Source organism: Mesoplodon mirus (genome assembly GCF_964341445.2).
Source record: "Mesoplodon mirus genome assembly, chromosome: 15".
NCBI lineage: Eukaryota > Metazoa > Chordata > Mammalia > Artiodactyla > Ziphiidae > Mesoplodon > Mesoplodon mirus.
This window is the reverse complement of record NC_138991.1, coordinates 67,100,035-67,123,119: the sequence shown is the minus strand read 5'-3', so window position 1 is coordinate 67,123,119 and position 23,085 is coordinate 67,100,035. Positions and strand designations below refer to the sequence as shown.

The window sequence follows — 23,085 nt, the reverse complement described above, 5'->3', positions numbered from 1 at the left end:
GGTGAAGCCTGACGAAAGGAGCTCGAGGCGGGTACCAGTCTCCGGGCCAAGCGCAGGGGCGGGGCTAGTTGCTAGGAAGCCGGGTTCCTGCCAATCACCTGCCCGACTCTCAGGTGGCGGGGCGCGGCTCGCAGCGTCTTTGGTAACCCGGACCGCTGTGAAGGAGAGGACGAAGGGCAGTGAGCGGTGGGCTTCCTGGGTGGGGGCTGCGGAGGTACTCCGGGGTTCCCAATAGGGTCCCGGTGGCCGGAGGAGGAGGAGGACGGCAGCCCTCACTCCAGCTGAGAGGTAGCGGACGTCCTTGGGTGCACCTGAAGGACGGGCACAAGGACCAGACGCGGTTCCGGATGCGGGCGGTGAGGGGGCAGTCTGGATGGAGGGGTTGGGGGGTAGGGGATGCTGTTGACGCCACACTGACATTTGGGCCTAGCGGATCGGTCTACTGATTGATCCTCTTCGCTCGGGGCCCACTGGCCTACCCACAGCCTTCCAAGGGCAGCTCCTAGTTGCCGCATGAATTATTTCCTCCCCAAATGTTTTTATTTTCAACTAGTTTTTAACTGTTTTTATTTTAACTGTCTCTCACTTAAATGAAAGTGTGAGGATGGGCAAGCTCCAGAGTCCATCCCTTCTGTGGGGGCTGTTGCTCCACTATCTATATCTGTATCTGCAATTTAAATTCTTAGCCTCCGACCTGGAACTGTCCAACCAGGCATTAAGTTCACTGCTTAAATTTAGTTATCCCACCTTTGGGTTATATTCTGTGACAAACCTCAAACCACAGAGATGTTCAGGGCAACATTATTTATTTAATTTTTTTTTTTTTTTTTTTGGTCGTGCCGCAGACTTGTGGGATCTTAGTTCCCCGACTGGGGATGGAACCTGGGCCCCCTGCAGTGAAAGCGCGGAGTCCTAACCACTAGACCACCAGGGAGTTCCCAGGGCAACGTTATTTAGAATAGCAAAACCCAAAACTAAAAAGAAACTAGTAAATGCCTAAATGCCCAATCACAAATTGGTAAATAAGATTATATAAGTACTTGGAAAATTGTAAATACTAGTGGAGGATGCAAGAAGTACACTATAAAATTCGAGTTTTAATATAGATTTTAATTGAGTAAAACCTATTATCATTGAAATTTGAACAGACCATCGGAGATGTAAATGGTTGCTGTATTAAGGTGGGGGGGGGTTTCCCCCTGAATCCTTTATGTATTAATAATTATGAGCCTCACCCCCAAGAAAAAGATCCCTAAGGCCTCCATACTTGTACTTAATTATTTATAAATACAGTAGATGGAGTGGGAGACTTTTGTGTTTTTTGCTCACTTTATATCCATGCCAGCTTTCTTCCGGCTGAGGCGTGATCCTCTGCCATGCTTCTAAAGTTTCTTTTGCAGCTTTCACCTGCAAGAACCAATTGGTGGCAACTGCAGGGCTTTGAACCTGGAGCTCTCCCAAAGGAGTTGGCTCTAAATTAACATTTCATGCTACATACAGAGTTACTTCTGTTCCTCTTGTGTGCTGACTTGCCTGAAACCAAGAGAGGTGGCATAAAAATGTGGTAATGATCCAGGGGTGGCTCAGGTCAGGTCATCACTGATGGTCTCTGCTCTGATGAGTTCACTTAATTTGCCCATTTAAAATAATTTTGTTCCCCCATCCCATACATTCATGCTTTTTCCCCCAAAGTGAGGTAAGTATTTAGATAATCAAAACCCCACACAAGATCTCAACAGCAAAAATACAGCTGAAACAATAATTATTTCAATTAAAAATGATATTTGTATTAACACAACATTGTAAATCAACTGTACTTCAATTAAAAAAAGACAAAAAACACAAAGAACTGAGATGAGTCTCCCAAAAATAAAAAATAAAATGATATTTGTAGATGATGGATTAACAGTATTCTCTTTCGTTTTTACTGGTCTCACTGTATTTGAACGAGGTGCTTCTCTTCAGTGTTTGTGTTCAAATATAGGTGCCCATTGGAATTTATTTTCATCCACTGTTTTTTACTGTAAGGAGGGGAAATGACTGCTGGTTCAGTGTGTGTCCCTCAAATCATTCCCCTGCGGGTGCCTCAGCCTGGAAAAGCCAACCATGAAATCGATAACAATACGCTTTTGGAAATGAAATCAGGTAAGAATCAAATATACTTGAAATCATTTAAAATAACACTGCCATATTCTTTATATTCATCTGGTTGTTGATTTACCTCTTTACATGTTTTCTATAATCAGGATCTTGGGAAGTTTGTAAAACTTCCAAAATTTGAAACAATGGTGGTTTATAGAGTGGTATTTATATAGATTAAAACGGTTGGCTCTTGCCAACCTTCCATTTGTGTGGGTAATAGTTGTAGCAATGCCTTGACTCACCTTAGCCAGGGGAGGATTTCCTGATGCTTCCCCAGACTTTCCCAGGATCCTCATTATTTTTCTGGGATTTCAGTTTGACCTGCTAACACAGGCTTCCCAGTCAGACAGGTTGGAGAGTGAATCCTGGCTTTGAGAACTTCTAGTGACCTTCAATACATTGCTGTGCCTTTATAAGTCTCAGCTTCCTCACTGTAAGAGAGTGATAATATTATCTACTGTTTACAGCCATTGTGAGGTTTAATGAATCGATATGTGATGTGAGGGGCACAGGGTCACATGGCAATGCCAAAAGAAATCTTAGTTATTTCTGCAGAAATAAAGCAGTGAATGCATTTCCTATTAATGCCAGGAATATACACACACACACACATACACATATACATATATAATTAACATAAGGAGAAGGAAAAGTTTTATAGATAGAACATATGAACAAATACTTGTTTAAAACAGACTCTGACTTGCAGCCACATGGATGGACCTAGAGATTATCATATTACATGAAGTAAGTCAGACAGAGAAAGACAAATATCATATGATATCACTTATATGTGGAATCTAAAAAAAGTGATACAGATGAACTTATTTACAAAACAGAAATAGACACACAGACATAGAAAACAAACTTATGGTTACCAAAGGGGATAGCAGGAGCGAGGGAGATAAATTAGGAGTTTGGGATTAACGTATACATACTACTATATATAAAATAGATAAACAAGAAGGACCTACTATATAGCACAGGGAACTATACTCAATATCTTGTAATAGTCTATAATGGAAATGAACCTGAAAAAGAAAAATATAGTATACATATGTATAACTGAATCACTTTGCTATGTATTTGAAACTAATACAATATCATAAATAAATTATACTTCGATTTAAAAAAACAGACTCTGAGACTCCAGTTATGTATTTTAATAAGTAATGTGCATACAAACTATTTAACTGTATTGATGGTGTGACACCTGGGCTTCCTAGACTAAGAGTTCCAACTAAGAATATATTACTTTATACTGTGTCTCCCTTTATCTTAAAAGCCAATATTATTTTCAAAAATTCTCAAACCAAAATACAAATCTTAGTATATGTGCCCATAACCCTCAGGAGAAGTTGGGTGATTATTGACAAATGATGACAGGATATCCAAATTATCTAATATTTAAAATGTCTAATAAATAAAAGATTCTACAATTCAATGACAAAAATAATAATAACCCAATAGAAAAATGGACAAAGGATGTGAAAGAACATTTTATAGGAAAGGAAATACAAATACCTTTTAAACATATGAGAAAATGCCTCTACTCACCCCTTCACCAGCTTGCTGAGCAGACCTTGTCCCCTGCTTTGTTTTACTCCCTTGCATTTAATCACCACTTAACAGATTATATGTATTATTTTGTTTGTTTACTGCTTGTGTGTTTTTCCTAAAACGGAAGCTCTATGACAGCGGGGACTTTGGTCATTGGTGTATCCCCAGTGCCTGGAACAGTGTCTGGCATGTAATAGGTACTTGGTAAATATTTGTTGAATGAATGAGTGAATCTTACTCAAAATGTAAGAAATGTGAGTTAAAACTATGAGATACTTTTTTTTTAACCTAGGAAAATATAAAAGAAATATTGGCAAAAAGAAAAGAAAAAATGGTCACACACAATATGGCTGAGATTGTGGGTAAACACGCCCTTCCGTGCCTTGCTGATAGCAGTGTGAATTGTTTCACTGTCTGTGGTGGGAAGTTTGGCACCGTTAACCAAAATTACAAGTGGCCATAGCTTTTGACTCAACAGTACTAGTTCTACACATTTTACAGATGTACTTATAAAAAGAACTCTTTATAGGGTTATTCATTACAGTGCTTGTAACAGCAAAAGGAAAAGAAAAAGAAAGGAAGAAAAGGAAAGAAGACAGTTTAGATGTTCATCTGTAGGGATTGGCTGTTTGCCAATGATTCATCCATAGAAAGACAGAATACAGTGCAGCCGTAATGAAGAATGGGGATGCTTTTATGTACCAATATAGGGCAATATCCAAGACAGATTGTTAAATGAAAAGAGAAATGTGTAGAACAGGGCATGATAAGCCACCACTTGTATATAAAGAGAGGGCGGAAACATATGTACATATATGCTTGTATGAATGTAAACTATTTTTGGAAGGATACTTGATATTATTGGTTGCCTTTGGGCAACTTATTTCAGGGGTGGGAGGGAGAGTTTTCATTGTATATCCCTTTTTGACCTTTTGAATCTTGGATCATATGAATTTTTTACCTTTACAAATGTTCTAAGAAGTGTAGGAATCATTTACCTAGTCCAAATAAAATATAAGAAAAGCATTTCTTAAGCAATGCTCCAAGAATGAAAAATTAGCTTCTGCTTTCTAAGTAGGCATTGTAGTTTTAAAATTCACCCCTGCTTGATTTGTATCATTGCTCTATTGGGGAGGCAAAATACCATAGTGGTTCAAGAGCATGGCCTATGGATCCAACCTCCCATAAGTCAAACCACAACTCTGCTGTTATTTAACAAGTTTCTTAACCTCTCTGGGACTCAGTTTCCTCATCTATAATGTGGGTATAAAATAGGACCTATCTCATAAGGTTGTACTGATAAAATTAGCTAATTCATGTAAAGCACAGTGCCTGGCACAAAGAACTCAATTATTGTTAGTTATTGTTATCCATTTCTGCAGTACATTAAAAAAAACTCATTAAATAGCTGACCCATAGGTGTTATTCAGGGACTTGCTACTTTAATGTTAATTCCAGATATCCTCTTTTGGGTTTTTCAGACACCCCAGATGTCAACATATATTATACCCTGGATGGCAGCAAACCTGAATTCCTAAAGAAAATTGGTTATGGTGAAAACACTACATTGAAGTATACAAAGCCTATTACTCTGCCTGATGGAAAAATACAAGTTAAAGCTATCGCAGTGTCTAAGTAAGTTAAGAGCATAATGATTAAGATAATTTGTATTTATTATGTTTTAATTTTATTAATTTCAGTGAGAATCAGTTCTGGATTAGAAGTACACTAAAGAAAAAGTTATCTTAATTTCAGCACATATCTGTAACTTTTGTGTTTTGTTTGTCCTCTGTTGAGTTATACTGTAAAGTACACAAATCATAAGGGTGCAGCTCAGTGAAGTGCTATGTATATTAATACTGTTTTTAGTTTGAAATCCACATTGGGATTTTGGGAAGGAACAGCCTTTTCAGGGTTTGGGACCTCCGAAGAGATTCACCTGGCTCTGAGGAGAATTCTGTTTTTAGTGAATGGTTCTTTTATTTCCCAGGACGTGGCCTACGACCACTGTGGTTCTCTCTCTGATTTTGTATTGACTTTATTGGCCTTCAAAGCTACTGTCATTTCAGTTTGTTAAACATTAGCTACTTCACTCTTTTCTTTGTCCTTTCTTTCCTAGTCAGTGATTTTTTTTCATTTTCAAATATAGAAACAGCACTTAATTTGGTAAACTTCACTGTGGGTTGTAGAGAAGAAAACCCTCAAGTGCTTGGCAGATTTGTGTGTCTGTGATAGAAGAATTATTTTGTGCAGCAAGACAGGTTTGGCCACATTTTTGGAAGACTTTTAAGCCCCAAACCAATACCTGGCTGGCCCAGTTAATTTAAAGGAGACTCCAGGTTCCCCCTGCTGGCTAAACTACTGCGTGGCTTTTTGACAAGAGCTACAAGTTCTACACCAAAGATGATTGCTTAGGCATTAAAAAAATTTTTTTAATAATAAAATAAAAATAAAACAAAACAGGGCTTCCCTGGTGGCGCAGTGGTTGAGAGTCCACCTGCCGATGCAGGGGACACGGGTTCGTGCCCCGGTCCGGGAAGATCCCACATGCCGCAGAGCGGCTGGGCCCATGAGCCATGGCCGCTGAGCCTGCACGTCCGGAGCCTGTGCTCCGCAACAGGAGAGGCCACAACAGTGAGAGGCCTGCGTACCACAAATAAATAAATAAATAAATAAATAAATAAATAAAACAAAACAACCTCCTTACACATTATTATTCTTTACTAAAGATTGGAATCTGTGTCTTTTCCCACTTGCCAAACCATTTCTATTGAAACAAGTCATCTCAATTATTAAAAATTAATAAGCTAATTACTCTGGGGCCCAATGCTGCAAGGCAGCCCCCTTTGTAAGCTGCAGGTGGTCATAAAGTGAAGTAGTAGTTAATGACTATGTAGTTCAAAGGAGTTAATAAAGCTTCCAAAAGAGTCTGAAAAGTAAGGGCATTGTTAATGCCTCTCACCATCTTGCTCTGTGCCCACTAAGTGTCTGCTCTGAAAAACTGTTAGTATTTCAGATGCGCTCAGCTTAGGGAAAGTATCTGTGCAAAAAATTTTTGAGTGTTCAAGGCAGAAAATTAGTGCTTGTATCCATTTGTGATAAAATAGTTCTTGAAAGGAAATGAATAAGTGCTTTGCCATACATGTACTTTCATGTCCCCATATGTATGTCTATGACTTTCACATCAGAGAATGCTCTGGTAAGGAACACAGGTGGGCAGGAGGGGCCAGGGACTCGGGAACATCTCAGCAAAGGGAGAGGGTTTCAGGTTTGATGGTCTGTGTATGATGGTCTAATCCAGGGTCTGCAAACTTTCTGACATCTGCCTTGATTCTTTAAAATCCTCCTTTGTGGTCAAGAGCTTCCTGTCTCTGATATCATCATTTTGTAGTGTTTTGGCAATGAACTTGCGTGGTTCTCCTTTTTCTGTCAATGACCTTATATGGTGGCCAAGAAAAATCAAGCCTGGCTGAGGTAAAAGCTGCTTCAACTGAAGGTAGGTAGCTGGGGGAGTCAGAGTCCCCTGAGAACAATCGTTTTCCTTCAGCAGAACCAAGAGGGACTTCCCCGTTTGGCAGTAATGATTAATAAAGTAAACGTATCCACAGGCTACCAGGGCATCTCACAGGCATCTATCTACCGCCCCTGGACATAAAACCTTGTGTTTGCGTGGATGACAGATCCAAATGCCATCTCCAGAGGCAGCGACAAAAGCAAGAAGACGCTGCTTGGAGTGTGGGAAAGAGGATGGAGTTTGTTGATCTGCAGAGCTGGATTTTAATCCCAGTTCTATTGCCTCCTCTTCGTGTGACCTTGGCTAAGTTATGTGGCCTTTGGCATCTCAGTTTCTTCCTTTGTCACATGAGGTTAACAGGACGCCCTTGGAAGCCATTGTGAAGGGCAGAGGTGATACACTTGGGATCAGGGAGGTGGCAGCTGTAGTTATTGTCTTTCAAATTCTTAATGAAGGGCTAACAGATTGCTGTCATGTGACCCACCTCAGAAGGTCAGCCTCCTATTTGAAAAGTTCATGCCTGGGTGAATAAGCAGTTTCTATTCAACCCCTTCATGTTCCTAAACCAGAGGTTCTCAGTTGGGCATAATTTTGCTCCAAAGGGGGCATTTATCAACGTGGGGAAACATTTTGGTCGTCATGCTGGAAACGGGAGTGTGTTAGTGGCATCTGGTGCATCTGGTGGGTGGAGGCCAAAAATGCCGCTGAGCATTTTACAGCGCACAGGACAGCCCCACAGCAGCGATTACCCAGCCCCAAATATCAATAATTTCCAATAGGTTGAGAAAACCTGGCCTGGACAAGTTGCAGAATTCTTCCAGATCCAGTTTTTTTCACTCCCTTGCAACCATTCAAGTAATTATGGTGTTTTATGGAGAGGATAATAATCTTTACAGGGATAGAGCTATGAGTAATTTTTTTTATGTCTAGTGTACCTTATATTGGTATTCCTAAAGATACATATTTATGGCATCTGATTCCAATCCTAGCAAAAATTTATGTGTGTTCAAATGAGATTTGGGCTCTGAGTAGTATTCCTAGCTCCAACCCCAAACCTAAGCCTTTTTCGGTTTACCATCAGAAAATCCTTCCACCTAGCGGGCAGTCTGAGCTGGTTTCTGGGTGACAAGGTCTATGGGTAGGAGCCCTGGCTAGGTCCCCAAGGAAAGGGCTAGCTATGGTGGGGAGACAACCTAGACCTTAAAAGGGGTAGAGCAAGTGGGTGGGAACCAGGCTTCTGCTCAGAGTAATGGGGCTGGTATGTGCACATTCAGGAAGGCTGGCCATTCGCCAGGATTTGAATGGTCCCTGGATGGAGATGTTTGTGAGGTCCAGGAAGTGTCTAACTAGGAGGACAACTGTATCTTGGATGACAGACCATGGGCCAAAGATGAGCATTCAGATGAGATGGATGTTGAGGTGAACGAGTTAAGCAGGCAGTTCATCTAAAAGACTGTCTCTATCTGCATCCACACATCCACATCTGTAAATTTGGTTTTGTTATTAAATACAAAACAAAACACATGCTTCCCCAAAGTTTAGCCACCCATAAGTCACTCCAACCAGTGAACATGCAAGTACCCTCTGATCATGTTATTTCTTAAATATTGTCACTCACTGATAGGTAGTGGCCATTTAGATCAATTGTGTATTTCTGAGAATTTTTTTCTCCTTCTAAAAATGTGGCTTACAACCTCTGCATTGCTTAGTGTTAAACATTTCTCAACTATTTTGGAACTGATGTATATTCATTTCTGAATGTTTACTTAAAGAATTTTAAGCATTTTGGGACACATATTTATTTGAAGCTTCAAGAATTTTAAGAAATATAAAAAACCAACATGTAAGAAATCTGAGAAATTGCAAAAGAAATGATAATGAAACAGATAAACTAAATCAAAGGCCAATATGAAAATCAATGAGCAAAGCAGACAAAGAAACACCAGAGAAAGAAGGCAGCTGGCGAAGTAAACAGTATTAAGTTCCTGGGCCAATCAAACAGAATCACCTGTGTTCCAGCTGTGAGCTTTCAGTGCAAATTAGTGGGAGCCAGAGTTAAACATATCAAACAAATACACCAAGTATGGTCACCATGATGCGGCAGGGGCTGCTGGCTCTTCCCAATGTCTGTGTTTCTCTTCTTCAAGAATCATAGGGCCCATGATTTTTAGCCAGACATGTGTTTCCTAGAAGAAAGATATTTCCCAGTCCTCCTTGAAACTAGCTGGAGCCATGTCACCAGGTGTGGCCAGTGGATGCATGTGGAAGTGATATGGCAACTTCTGGATTGTACCCTAAAGGAAGAGGTGGCCTGTGGTTCCTACTGGCTGGAATGTGGCTGTGGTGGGCAGCCACATTGGGTCAGAGGACACATGCAATGTCCTAGATATGGTGGAGCAACACGGTGGAAACTTGACCCAAGACCCTGACACCATGGCTCCTCTGCACAGCTCTGGGTGGATTACAGCCCGTTGCTGCCCTCTTGTTTAAGCCACTGTTGTTTCGGTTCTGTGTTACAACAGCCAAGCCTGCATCCTAATACACTAGGGACACATCTCAAGCAAATACCTACAGAGAACACATTCAAGGGTACAGGCGATCAAAAAAGGCCAACAGTATCAAGTGTTGGCGAGTGTGTGGAGAAACCGGAACCCTCAGATGATGCCGGTGGGAATGTAAGATGGAACAACCAAAAAGTTAAACCCACTGACCATATGACCCAGCAATTCTGCTCATGTGTATCTATCCACACATGTGGCCGGACAGGGCCTTGTTCTTATTATGATTGCAAGAGGCCCTTAGCAATAATCATCAGGAAGATTTGAAAGAGATGAGGTTTATGACTTACAAGTCCTGGAAATTACATGGCACATAGTGAGGTCACAGATAGAGAAAGAGACAAAGAGACAGAGGGAGAGACGGGGATGGAGGGAGGGAGTGAGGAAGGGAGAAATCACAGGCCAGAGGTTCTGCCTTTATTGGGGTTGAGGGAGGGGACTAGGGTTCCATGGGCTCACTATTGGTGAATTTTAAATGTAAGAGTGAGAATTTAAAGCAGGAAGAGAAAAAACAAGCAACCCAATTGGTCAGTCATTGAAACCAACCAAGATCTCTAAGATAAAGGAGCCTCCGTCGGGGGAGGTGGCATGGATCTTTATCTAGTCCTATGGTCGGCAGTGTATATTCTCAAGATCGACGCCTTTGAAGTGGATGCCTCAGCAAGCAAAGCTTATGTCAGGCACTTGTTTGTTACAAACAAGAGAAAATACAACCTCCAGGGCTTATACTACAAAGAATTATATGTGAATGCTCATAGCAGCATTATTTATAATAATCCAAACATTGGAAAAAATCCAAATGACCATCCACTTGGCAATGGATAAACAAACTATGGTACATCCATAAAATGGAATACTACTCAAGAATAAAGATGAATGAACTATTGATACATGCAACTACATGGGCGAACCTCAAAAAAAAAAAAAAGATGAATGAAAGAAGCCAGATATGTAAGACTATATTTATATGATGACATTTATTTTGAATTTCTAGAAGAGGCAAAACTATGGAGATGGGAAGCAGATCAATGGTTGCCTGGAGTAGGAGGTGGAAGCAAGGAATGACTACAAACAGGCACAAGGGAATTTTTCGGTGATGGAGCGTTCTAAAACTGGACTGCGGTGGGGGTTGCACAATTGTGTAAATTTATGAAATATCAAATTATATACTTGGAACAGGTGAATTTTATGTGATGTACATTATACCTCAATAAAACTTTTAAAAACTAAAAAGTATAGATGAGCTTCTGGTTCTGAGATGAAATCACTGCCAGAATTCAGTTCTGGGCCCTCTGCATTGCTTTCTCAATGGACTCCTATTGCTTCCAAGAGGAACAAGATTCATTGTGAAATATTATGAATAAATTGAGAACTTGCTGGTATTTGAGGAATAACAGTTCAAATCTCCCAGGGCAGCCTATATAGTGCTACCCACAACTGGGGTATGGAAAATCCCCATGACTCGTATGGAATGAATGATATATAGGTAACCCCATTCTTTGTTTTAGAATAGTTTGAGACTTAACGTATGACATCTTTATGGTGAGTGCGATAGATGGTCCCCCAGAATGGCCCCCCCATGAACCACGCCTCCCAGGGCAGCCCCTCCGCTTGGACCTGGGCTGGTCCTGTGACTTACTTTTGACCAAGATAACGCACCAGACATGACGCTAAGGCCAGACCACAAGAAATGTTCCAGTGTCTGCTCTGGTCTCTCGGAACATAAATGCTGGGGGAAGCCAGCCACCGTGTAGGGAGTCTGACCTCCCTGACACTTCCATACTGTGCGGAAGCCCAAGTTCACCACCTGCAGAGGGAGATGGACAGAGAGGGAAGGAGAGAGCTGAATGGCCAGCCCAGGCCAGGCTTGGAACATGAGGGGAGAGATCATTTTGGACCTCCGGCTGAGTTGGTCTTTGAATCGACTCCTGCTGACACCTGACTGCAGCCACCACATGAGAGATGGCAACCGGGAGCACAGATGGCGAACCCACAGTTTTGTGTTTTAAGACATTATGTTTTGGGGTGGTTTGTTACATAGCAAGAGATATCCCGAATAAGAATAAGGGAGGGAAAGATTATAGAAGCTGTATTTTGGTTTCTCCAAATTTAAAATGCAATAAATTTAGTCTCTAGACTAAGGGACTTTATGGAATCATCTTAATTGCCAGGCACCTTGTCTTTGAATCTTTGTGTAACACGCAGACCTTTTCTGTTCTGAATAATGTTCAGAGACTGCAGACAGAGTGCCATGGTAACAAAGGTGTTTCAGGTGGACTATGTACTGCCAGATACAGTCCCTTCAAAAGACGATGTGGAAAATGTTCTCAAAGACCCTCCAGAGCAGGTACGTAATGACGCTCTAAGGCATTTGGAGCCTCACCGCATTCTCAGCTCCCATTCTCAGTGGTCGCGTCTTCCCCTTCCTTTACCACCACAGTCATTCTGCCCATTTTCAGGTCCTTATCGTTGGAGTCAGTATCAACCATTGCAAAGTATCTTTGCTGATTTCCCACCCTTTGGCCAGTTCCTCCCCCACCCTGCCCATTGGAGATTCCTAGCAAGCATCCTGTGTCCTTACCTGTCGAAGAAAGCAGGACCCTTTAGCCTGGCATCCTAAGAAGCAGTTTCTGTCCTCAGTCATTCTTTGCCTTGTGACTCCCCTGTTTATATTCCAGCCAAACTAAACTGGGCGTCGGTGCTCCGTCTCTGCTCCCCTAGCACCAGGTCTTCTCCTTTTATAAAATGCTTTGATGCTGTGAATACTTTGCTCCCTATCTGTCTCCCCCATGCACTGTAGGCTCCCAGGTGTCAGAGAGCATGTCTGCCATACTCAGCATCTTGCACGGGGGCAGGCAGGAGAGGGCAGAGGGTGTATATTTGTTGACTAGATGCATCAGACTAGTAGAAGCCCTCAGTGGGCATGGCCTTCAGTTATGTTGAAACCTTCATTGCCAAATAGCTGCAAAGCCTCATCTCTTTGGAGAATGAACTAGACCTGTCTTGAAAGGACGTTTGGGTTCTGGGCATCAGTGAGATAGATCCCAGGGTCAGAGGATGCGCCAGCCCATGGCAAGGCAACCAACCAAAAAGTCTCAGTCATGGAGGTCTCGCTGGGGGTGACGGGCAGCTTTTTGGGAGTCCCTTCAGTCTAATGATTGACCAGAAGCCAGAGAGGAGGCTGTGGCAGCAGAGCAGTGGGTACAGGTGTCGTGTGGGGCCCACGTGTGGTCAGGGGTCTACACTGGGCAGGGGCTGAACCCACGTGTAGCAGCAGGTGCTCAGGCTTCAACCAAGCACGAGGGACTGAGCCCAAGGAGAAGGAAGTCCAGAGAGAAACGTGTTTATGTTTCAGGGCCGTGTGTGGGCAGGTAGTGGACAGAAGTACTGTCTTGGCCTGACCCCAACCTGTCTTTGCCCCCTGGGTCTGGTGGTCCCTCTGTTATTACTCTGACTCCCACGATGGTGACATCCTGCCTGTATATGCTGCCACCTGCTTCCGGTCTTGGCCACTCAAACTGGTGGGGCTTCCCAAGCAGACACGCTGCCCATGCTGCCCACCAAGCAGCCCAGGTTCAAAGCTGTGTGTTTCCAGGGAAAGGTGAGACAGAGGTCACTTTGTGAAAACGACTGTAAACCCTTTCCAGTGAGAAGTGCAGGCTATGTCACTGTCTCTACCATGGAACTTTTAATTTTCATATCTAAATGGGCAGAATCAAGGGATTGATATGCAATCTCTTCCCTCCTAGGAACTGAAAAATGGATTTGTTGAATCAAAAGGGAAGAAGAAATATAAGAATGTTGAAAATAAACTGGGTTGGAATGTTAACCTTGGAAAGTTTCCAGGTATGACGTGACAGGACAAAGATAAGATTTTATATTCTAAACCACCAAACAGGTTCAGTGCTTGTGTTCTTGTCTGCAGAAGGGTTGGATAAGAAACACTGGAACAATAAAGTAAGCTATAATTTGACTTTTAATGCTGTCCTAGCCAACAGCTTAAGACCATGAGGGATAGTCCAGCTGTCCAGCAGAGTCAGATTTATCGATTCATTGCAACGTGGGAGACCACACACCAGAGGAACCATGGGATCTCATCAACCAAAGCACAGATAACAGTTATAGGGGGAAGGGTGGAGTTTGGATGAAATTTAAATGAAAGAAGAGTTTTGATAGGCTCAAGCAAAGCAGGGCTCGGTGTGAAATGGTCACCACGAGGTATGAGGTATGGACCCGAGAAGGGGACCAGGGTTCTGTTACCTTGGAAACAACAAAGATAAATGTGGAATGTTGTGTTCAGAAACCTTTCTCTGAAGCTCTGTACCAGGGTTGGAAATTGAAGCTGCCTCTCTATGTCAAAGTGACTTGGGTCCTCCAGGCAAGAGTTGGATGTTTCATTCTTACTGATAAGATTTCAAACAGCAAAATTTCTGATAATCTGATTTTAGGGAACAAGGTTTCTTGGCAAGTAAGAAACAGTAGTCACTCAAAGTGGGGGCTGTTACGACATGTTACAGCTGCAGTGTGTCCTTGGGACACATGATGTTTCCTGCTAACCTTGCAACTGGATTTATCCATTTTCCCAGCCTGGTGTGGAATGTTATGGAATGTTGCAGGGCAGATTTTAATTTTCTCAGTCTGGGTTAATTCTTTTCTTTATTGCTATTAATTTAACCGAGTGGGAGCTTCTTTGTATAATTCTACTTTAGAGAAAGAATGTGACAACAGTGGTCCCTTATTAAAAGGTTCCTAACTATGAAGACACAGTTGCATGAATGCATATATAATTATAGATATTCACAGAATGACGTTTTTGATATAATCGTAGACGTGGGTGAAAGAACTGACCCTAAAACTTTGAAAGATCTTCGGTTCTCAGAAAGCCCACGGGAACCCCCAGCTTTCCGTGAAGAATCAGGCTCTCGACCAGCCACCCAGCAGCCCCAGGTAACTTCTAAAGACAATCTTTAGGGTACTAAATGCCTATTGTGTTTTTGGGTTTTTTTTTTAAATGAATGAATTAATTTATTTTTGGCTGTGTTGTGTCTTTGTTGCTGCGTGCGGGCTTTCTCTACTTGCGGCGAGCAGGGGCTACTCTTCGTTGCAGTGCCTGATTTTCTCATTGCGGTGACTTCTCTTGTTGCGGAGCACGGGCTCTTTGGCCCCAGGACACCTTGCTCTCTTCCTCCAATTCTGAGCGCCAGGTAGAGCCTTCCTGGAGTCACATTTTCTATCCAACCACAACTGCTTCTTGTGTGCCCATGATTCAAGGCTGCTCGCGCTAATCATCAAGTATGAGGGAGGTCAGAAGCATGAGTCCCAAACCTGGCTGCCCGTCACAGCCACCTGGGGGGAGTTTTAAGTATGTAGACAGATTGCCAGCTACCTGCTCTTGCAGTGCTCCTAGGGAGTCTAAGTCCATAAGCCTGTGATGGAGGCTGTGGATGACCGATGTCAACCCAACCTGAGAATCACCAGATCACTGGCCTGGAAGACCAATTATCCTGATCCCGAGGTCCACCTCCTTCCTTCCTTTCCAGTCTCCAGTGCTGCGGTATAACTCAGCCTGACCTCCTGGGTTCTTTCATCTGCCCACCCACTGTATTTTCTGGAGGACCCCAAAGCCCAGGCCAGAGGACCACAGACCTCATAAGGCCTGCCTGTAAACCCCACTAAACAAAAGGAGAGCCATGCCTGCAATAGAAGATTGCCCTTCCCAGTCTTCTGGGAAGAATGCTGACCTGGTTTCCAAATGGACTGCTGAGCACACACGACTCCTACGATCAGTGCTTGCCACTGTAGCCCAAAGAAGAATACCGCTTTTGAGATGAAACAACATCATTTTGAAGGATGAATGGTATATGACAAAACATATTCATAATTATTTTCAGAAAAAGTCTATGTGTCCATAATTAATGTGTCTAGAAAGAATTACTTCCTTTGTGCATGAGTATTTGGATTTCCTTGCCCACCTAGTAATTTAAGAGTTGTTTCCAAGGAAAAGATAGAATAAAGATCCCAAGATTCGGATTTCCCAAAAATAGGAACATGGGGACACATTTGGGGAATTTGACTAGAGTTCATAGGACAAAGGAGGCCAAAAAAGGACCACAAAACTTTTATCTTCCACTCTTTTTCTTCATACGGTAAGAGATTCTTCTCAATATTCTTGCTCAGTCCTAACTGAAGCTTACTTCAGCAAACATCAGCGTTAAGGATGCTGGTGGTTGTTACAACAGGTCAGTCACCAGGGAGACAGGTGTCTCTGAGCCGAGCCTCTGGCCGGGGGGCGCCAGGGGGCGCCATCAGGGGTGAGGTCACCATCGGGGCGAGGCAGCCAAGTAGCCGTGCGTTACAGCCTGGGCAGAAGGTAGATGACAGCTGACGCCTGGCTTTAGTGTCAGGGCCCAGAGCTGTGGGTTCTCTGGAACCCGTATGTGGAGTGAAAGCCCAGCTGGCCACTGGCGAGAAGGCCAGCAGGCTCAGCGCTGCCACATCTGAGGAATTTGCAAGAGAAACCCACACCTGTACCTTTCTGTGTTATAATAGAATTTAAAATTTTAACAATCAAATTAAATTTTTTTAAAGACACTTCTATTTCTTTTTTTTTAAATAAATTTATTTATTTATTTTTGGCTGCGTTGGGTCTTCTTTGCTGCACGCGGGCTTTCTCTAGTTGCGGCTAGTGGGGGCTACTCTTGGTTGCGGTGCGTGGGCTTCTCATTGCAGTGGCTTCTCTTGTTGCGGAGCACGGGCTCTCGGCGTGCTGGCTTCAGGAGAGAGTCCAGATTAAGGGAGACAGAAAAGACATGACCACTAAGAGCAAAGTGTGATCCTGGACTGCACCCTAGTTCAGGAGGAAATTATAGCTGGGAAGGCCATTGCCGGCTCGACTAACGGAATGTGAACAAAGATATGTGGATTAGATACTAGTATCGTATCCCCGCTGACTCTTCTGGTTTTGATGTTTGCACTGTTGTGTAGGAGGACGCCCCCGTTCTTGGGAAATGCTGTAGTGTTTGTGGGGGGGAGGAGGGGAGTCATGACTGCAGGTTACTCTCAGGCTTCCGAGAGAGAATGGAGCACCTGGGGCAAGATGTCAACACGAACAAAGGAGTTAGTTGTACTATCCCTGCGCCTTTTCTCTATGTTGGAAATTATATCAGAAGAAAATGTTACAAAAATAAAATAAAATGGGGATAATGTTGCCGATTGACCTTAGGAGGTAACTGTGAAATGTGCCAGGCACGTTTTCCTACTCTCAGACCCTCCATAAGTGTTAGCTTCTCTCCCTCAGCCGTCCTTTCTGTTCCCTTCGCCTGCCACTCCGACCCCTGGACCATATCCGACAAGCAGGATGGGCCATCACTGCCCTGCCTGTGTCTTCACACGTGGGTTTCCTCTACTTGGAATTCCCTTTGTCCTTCTGTCTACTTAACAAACTGTTCTTTACTTCCCCAGGCCCAGCTCAGACATTACAGCCCTGGGGAGCCCTTCTCCCCGAGCAGGTGAATGGGATCGTAACCTCCCCAGGTTCTCGTGGGACTCAACACAGATGTGTTATGACACTGAGCCCATGTGTTTCAGTACTTTGTATGCACACCAGTTCAGCTCCTTGAGGGCAGGGACTATGTAATGTTTATCTTTGTCCCCCAACCCTGCATCAAATACAGTGCCTGGTACAAAGAGGATGCTCACATTAAAATATATCTAAGTGAGTTAAATGGTTCTGGATAACAGCAGATGACTGTTCTCTCAGGTGAGTCCTTTTCCTAGGGATTTAATCTTTGAGAAATATGGATGCTCACTTGGGTTTCTAAATTCTGAAATCTGGTCTGTCTGATGGTAATTCAGATCTCTTTTCTTGTAAACTCTTGTTGTTAATGAAATATATGTGTCTGATGATGAACATCACTTTAATTTTTTAATTAAAATTATTACTTAACAATTCATCATTACTTAAGACTTTCCCCATCATGGTTTTTAAAAGATGGCCGCTAGATATGGTAGGACAAAGCACTGAAATGAACTCTTAATGTAATTTTACTGTACTGTAGCATGATTTTATACATATTCTTAATTTTAGTTCCCTGGCTTTGCACATATAACTGGCCAGAAGAGTTTGACAAGCACAGAGATCATGAGGATTCAAAGGGAGACAGACTTTCTCAAGTAAGTATTGCATTCTCTTTACTGTTTCTTAAGTCCTGCTAAGACACAGTATGGTCAAGAAGAATTTGAGGATGGGACATAACAGTGGTGTTTGCCCCAACTGTTTTTTATTAAATTTTTACAATATTTAAAGGTTCAAATGACATACAATAAACTGCACTTAAAGAGTACAATTGACATATACATATAATCTTGAAACTGTCACCACAATCAAGAAAATGAACAAATCCGTCACCTTCAAAAATGTCCTACATCGCACCCTTTTGAAATCCTCATACGTGTCCCTCCCCATCTCCAGCAGCTTAGTTTGCATTTGATTCCGTATATAAATGGAATGATGCGGTATTTACTCCTTTGCCAGGCTTCTTTCACTCCACCTAATTACTTTGAGGTTCACCCATGTTGTTGCATGCATCAGATGTTTATTTCTTTTTAATGCTGAGTAGTATTCCATTGTACAGATACATCACAGTTTGTTTATCCTATTTCCTATTGATGTACATCTAGGTTGTTTTCAGTTTTGGGCCGTTACAGATAAAGCTGCTATGAACACGTGTATACAAGTTGTCCTGTGCATATATACTTTCATTTCCCTTAGGTAAATAGCTAGGAGTGGAATGCCTGGGTCATATGGTAGGCATATGTTTAACTTTTTAAGAAAACTGTCAAACTGTTTTCCTAAGAGGTTGTACCATTCTACATTCCCACCAGTAGTGTATGATGTATGAGAGTTCCAGTCTCCCTACATTTTCACTAACACTTTTATTTTTATTTTTGGCCATTCTAATGAGGTGGTAGTTGTGGTTTTAATTTGCATCTCCCTGGGGGTTGGGAGGGTGGGCGAAATAGGTGAAGGTGGCCAAAAGGCACACACTTTCAGTTGTAAAATAAATAAGTCCTGGGGATGTAACGTACAGCATGGTGACGATAGTTAATGACACCGTGTTGCATATTTGAAAGCTGCTAAGAGAGTAAATCTAAGAACTTCTCAACACAAGAAAAAACATTCTGTAACTATGTATGGTGATGGATGTTAACTAGACATTGTGGTGATCATTTTGCAGTATATACAATTCCTGAATCACTATGTTGTACCCCTGAAACTAATACAATGTTGTGTTATTTAAGTCTTCTCTATCTTTACTGATTTTGTCTATTGTTTTATCAATTATTGAGAAAATTATGCTGAATCTGTGACTATAATTATGAATTTGTCTACTTGTCCTTGTATTTCTATCGGCTCTTGCTTTATGTACTTTGAAGCTCTATTATTAAACATATAAACCTCTTGGAATCTTATGTCCTGTTGCTGAATTGACCCCTTTATCGTTACAGAATAGCTTTTTTTAAAAAGATTAATTTTTATTGGAGTGGAGTTGATTTACAATGTTTTGTTAATTTCTGCTGTACAGCAAAGTGAATCAGTGATACATATACATATATCCACTCTTTTTTGGATTCTATTCCCATACAGGTCATTACAGAGTATTGAGTAGAATTCCCTGTGCTATACAGTAGGTTCTTATTAGGTATATTTTTTAAATAATAGTAGTCCGTATATGTCAATCCCAATCTCCCAATTTATCCCTCCTCCCCCCCAAAATAACCCTTTTTAACCCTGATAATATTTTTTGCTCAGAAATCAAATTTGTCTGATATTAAAATAGCCATTACTGCTTTCTTTTGATTAGTATTTGCATGATGTATCTTTTTTCATCCTTTTATTTTTAATCTATTTGTGTTTCTCTATTTAAAGTTGGTTTCTTTTAAGCAGCATATATAATCAGGTCTTGCTTTTAAAAAATCTAACAATCTCTGCACTTTAATTGGGCTGCTGAGAGTATTTATATTTATTCTGATTATTGATATGTTTGAATTTGTCAGCTGTCATGCTATTTGTTTTCTGTTTGTCTTATCTATTCTTTGTTGCCCCCCCTTTTTTTGGCTTCCTTTTGGATTAATTGGGTATGTTTTATGATTTTATTTTATTTTCTATCCTTTGTTGACTCATTAGCTACAAATTTTCTTCTTAGTGGTTGCTTTAGGCTTTATAGCACACATTTTTAACTTATTACAGTCTGTCTTCAAGTAGTATCATGCCACTTCATTTATAGCCTAGGAACCTTATGACAGTATACTTCCAGTAACTGGATAACTATAGCCTTTGTGCTCTTGTGGTCATTTATTTTACTTCTACAAATATTATGAACCCCACAATACATTATTACTTTTATTTGACATAATCAGTTATTTTTTTACAGTCCTTTATACTTCTATTGTGGTAAAATATACATAAATAAAATTTACCATTTTAGCAATGTTTAAGTGTACAATTCAGTGCATTAAGTACATTCACTGTGTTGGGCCACCATCACCACCCTCCATTTCCAGAACTTTTTCATCATCCCAAACAAAACTCAGCGCCCATTAAACAATGACTCCCCAACCCCCTATCCCTCCAGCACCTGGTAATCTCTGTTATATTTTCTGTTTCTATGAATTTGCCTGTTCTAGTAACCTCATGTAAGTGGAATCAGACAATATTTAACCTTTTGTGTCTTATTTCACTAGCATAATATTTTCAAGGTTCATCCATGTTGTAGCATGTATCAGAATTTCATTCCATATTAAAGGTAAAAAACATTCCATTGTGTATATATATACTGCATTTCATTTATCCATTCATCTGTTGGTAGACATTTGAATTGTTTCCACCTTTTGACTATTATGAATAATGCTGCTATAAACATTGGTGTACAAGTATCTCTTTGAGTCCCTACTTTCAATTCTTTGAGGTATTTACCTAGAACTGAAATTTTTGGATTATGTGGTAATTTTATGTGTAACTTTTTGAGGAACTGCTAAACTGTTTTCCACAGCAGCCGCATACTTTACTTTCTCACCAGAAATGTTCAAGGGTTTCAATTTCTCCACATCCTCACCAATACTTATTTTCTGTTTTTCTAATAGTCATCCTAATGGGTGTAAAGTAGTATTTCATTGTGGTTTCGATTTGCATTTCCCTAATGGCAAGTGATGTTGGGCATCTTCTTTTTTTTTTTTTTTTTTTCCGGTACGCGGGCCTCTCACTGTTGTGGCCTCTCCCGTTGCGGAGCACAGGCTCCGGACGCGCAGGCTCAGCGGCCATGGCTCACGGGCCCAGCCGCTCCGCGGCATGTGGGATCTTCCCGGACCGGGGCACGAACCGTGTCCCCTCCATCGGCAGGCGGACTCTCAACCACTGCGCCACCAGGGAAGCCCTGGGCATCTTCTTTGTAGTAATGTCTATTCAAGTCCTGTGCCCGTTTTTGAATTGGGTTGTTTGTTTGTTTTTGTTTTGGTTTGGTTTTTTGCGGTACGCGGGCCTCTCACTGTTGTGGCTTCTCCCGTTGCGGAGCACAGGCTCCGGACGCACAGGCCCAGCGGCCATGGCTCATGGGCCCAGCCGCTCCACGGCATGTGGGATCTTCCCGGACCGGGGCACGAACCCGTGTCCCCTGCATCGGCAGGCGGACTCTCAACCACTGCGCCACCAGGGGAGCCCGGGTTGTTTGTTTTTTGTTGTTAGTTGCAAGAATATTTTATATACCTTGGATATTAATCCCTTATCAGATATATGATTGATAAATATTTTCTCCCATCTGTAGGTTGTCTTTTCAGTCTTGCTAGTATTTTTTGATATTCAAATTTTTATGAAGTTCAATTTATCTATTTTTTTTGTTGCCTGTGCTTTTGGGATCACATCCAAGAAATCATGGCCAAATCCAGTGTCATGAAGCTTTTTTCTTATGTGTCCTTCGGGGAGATTTATAAATTTACCTCCTACATTTAGGTCTTTGGTCCATTTTGTATTAGTCTTTGTATATGGCATAAGGTATCAATCAGTCCAACCTCATTCTTTTTCATGTCACTATCCGGCTTGCCCAGCACCATTGTTGAAAAGTCTATCCTTTCCCCAAGTGGACTCAACTACAAAGGCTAGTGATTGGTGAGAGGCCATGGTAGAGACTGGTGCAGGCAACCAAGCCATCCATGCACAGTATGCAAACGTCGTAGATGCTGAGCAGTTCAGATAGGTCACAGGATCGGGGCCCCAAGCTGCCTGGAAATGCCTGGCGGCAGCAGTGCTATTCACAGGGGAGCCCAGTTCCTGGAGTCCTTTCACTTTGGCTGATACCCAGAACGAGGTAGGTGGGTGAGGGCTGAAGGATGGGACCCGGCTGCCTAGGAAATGGGGCCAGACGTTGCTGGGGCAGAGCCTCGGACTCCACCCAGGTGAGTGAAGACAAAGGCAGGGCCTGACTGACAGTGACTCCGGAGTGCCAGGTAAGAGGACCTCTCGCTGAGGCTGAGCTCAGTGCTCAGGTGGGGAGTCGGCAAAGGGCAGCGTGGGCATTCCTGGAATTCCCACGTCTCACCCTCACACACGCCAGATCCAAGGTGATGGGACGACTGGGGCCCCACTTGGGAATGGGGGTCAAAGGCGCTGATAGACTGCTGCCGCGGCCGGGAAGTGAGATGGGCCTGGCCTTCAGGTGAAGGGCACCATCAGTCCCAGCCGTACGGCCACTTTGTAATGAAATGACTAGACAAGCATCTCCCATCTTGAACTTGTTCCGTAGACTTTGAGTGTATTCTGCTTTCTGTTTTATTTTATTCAAAAAACACGTTTGAATGCTTGTCAAGATTGACACTTGACTTCTCAGTGTGCACTCCTCAGAACATGGCCAGTCAGGACCCTCTTCTGTTGCAGGTGTGCCCACTGCCTTGTGCCCCGCCCGTCTGACCCCTTTGCCCGCTACTGTCTAGAGTGTGGCTCTTCTGTCCCGCCCATATTTGGCTGTCGTCTCCCACCCCCAGAAGGAGCTCAGGTGAGCAGCAGAATCCTTAAAATCTTCTTCCATTGGTTTATCTGATCTTTGTTTGCAGCAGGAGCAGAGGTCCCGGCACACGTGAACCACAAACATAAATACTTGTTGAAAAAATTACTGGCAAGTGACTCTTGTACTATCCACACTGCTACTTAGGAATGAAAAACTTGTTTGCAATGCCATTTCTTTTGTGTGGCCTTGAAGAAGCATAGGCTCAGAAAAAGACTGAAATCTTTTTATTTCAATGATTCACATATGGATAAATACA

The 23,085-nt window shown here is 42.3% G+C and overlaps 1 protein-coding gene across 1 annotated transcript in view; it reads left to right on the top strand.

Moving 5' to 3' along the window:
* The first annotated feature begins 51 nt into the window (after positions 1 to 51).
* Positions 52 to 23,085, top strand: part of DZANK1 (double zinc ribbon and ankyrin repeat domains 1) — a 65,720-nt gene continuing 42,686 nt past the window's right edge. The window contains exons 1-8 of the mRNA XM_082645503.1: positions 52 to 356; positions 1,985 to 2,145; positions 5,184 to 5,337; positions 12,007 to 12,121; positions 13,524 to 13,620; positions 14,603 to 14,721; positions 17,861 to 17,946; positions 22,700 to 22,817. Coding sequence (XP_082501629.1) covers positions 2,037 to 2,145; positions 5,184 to 5,337; positions 12,007 to 12,121; positions 13,524 to 13,620; positions 14,603 to 14,721; positions 17,861 to 17,946; positions 22,700 to 22,817 — 798 coding nt within the window. The 5' untranslated portion in view covers positions 52 to 356; positions 1,985 to 2,036. The remainder of the gene's footprint in view (positions 357 to 1,984; positions 2,146 to 5,183; positions 5,338 to 12,006; positions 12,122 to 13,523; positions 13,621 to 14,602; positions 14,722 to 17,860; positions 17,947 to 22,699; positions 22,818 to 23,085) is intronic.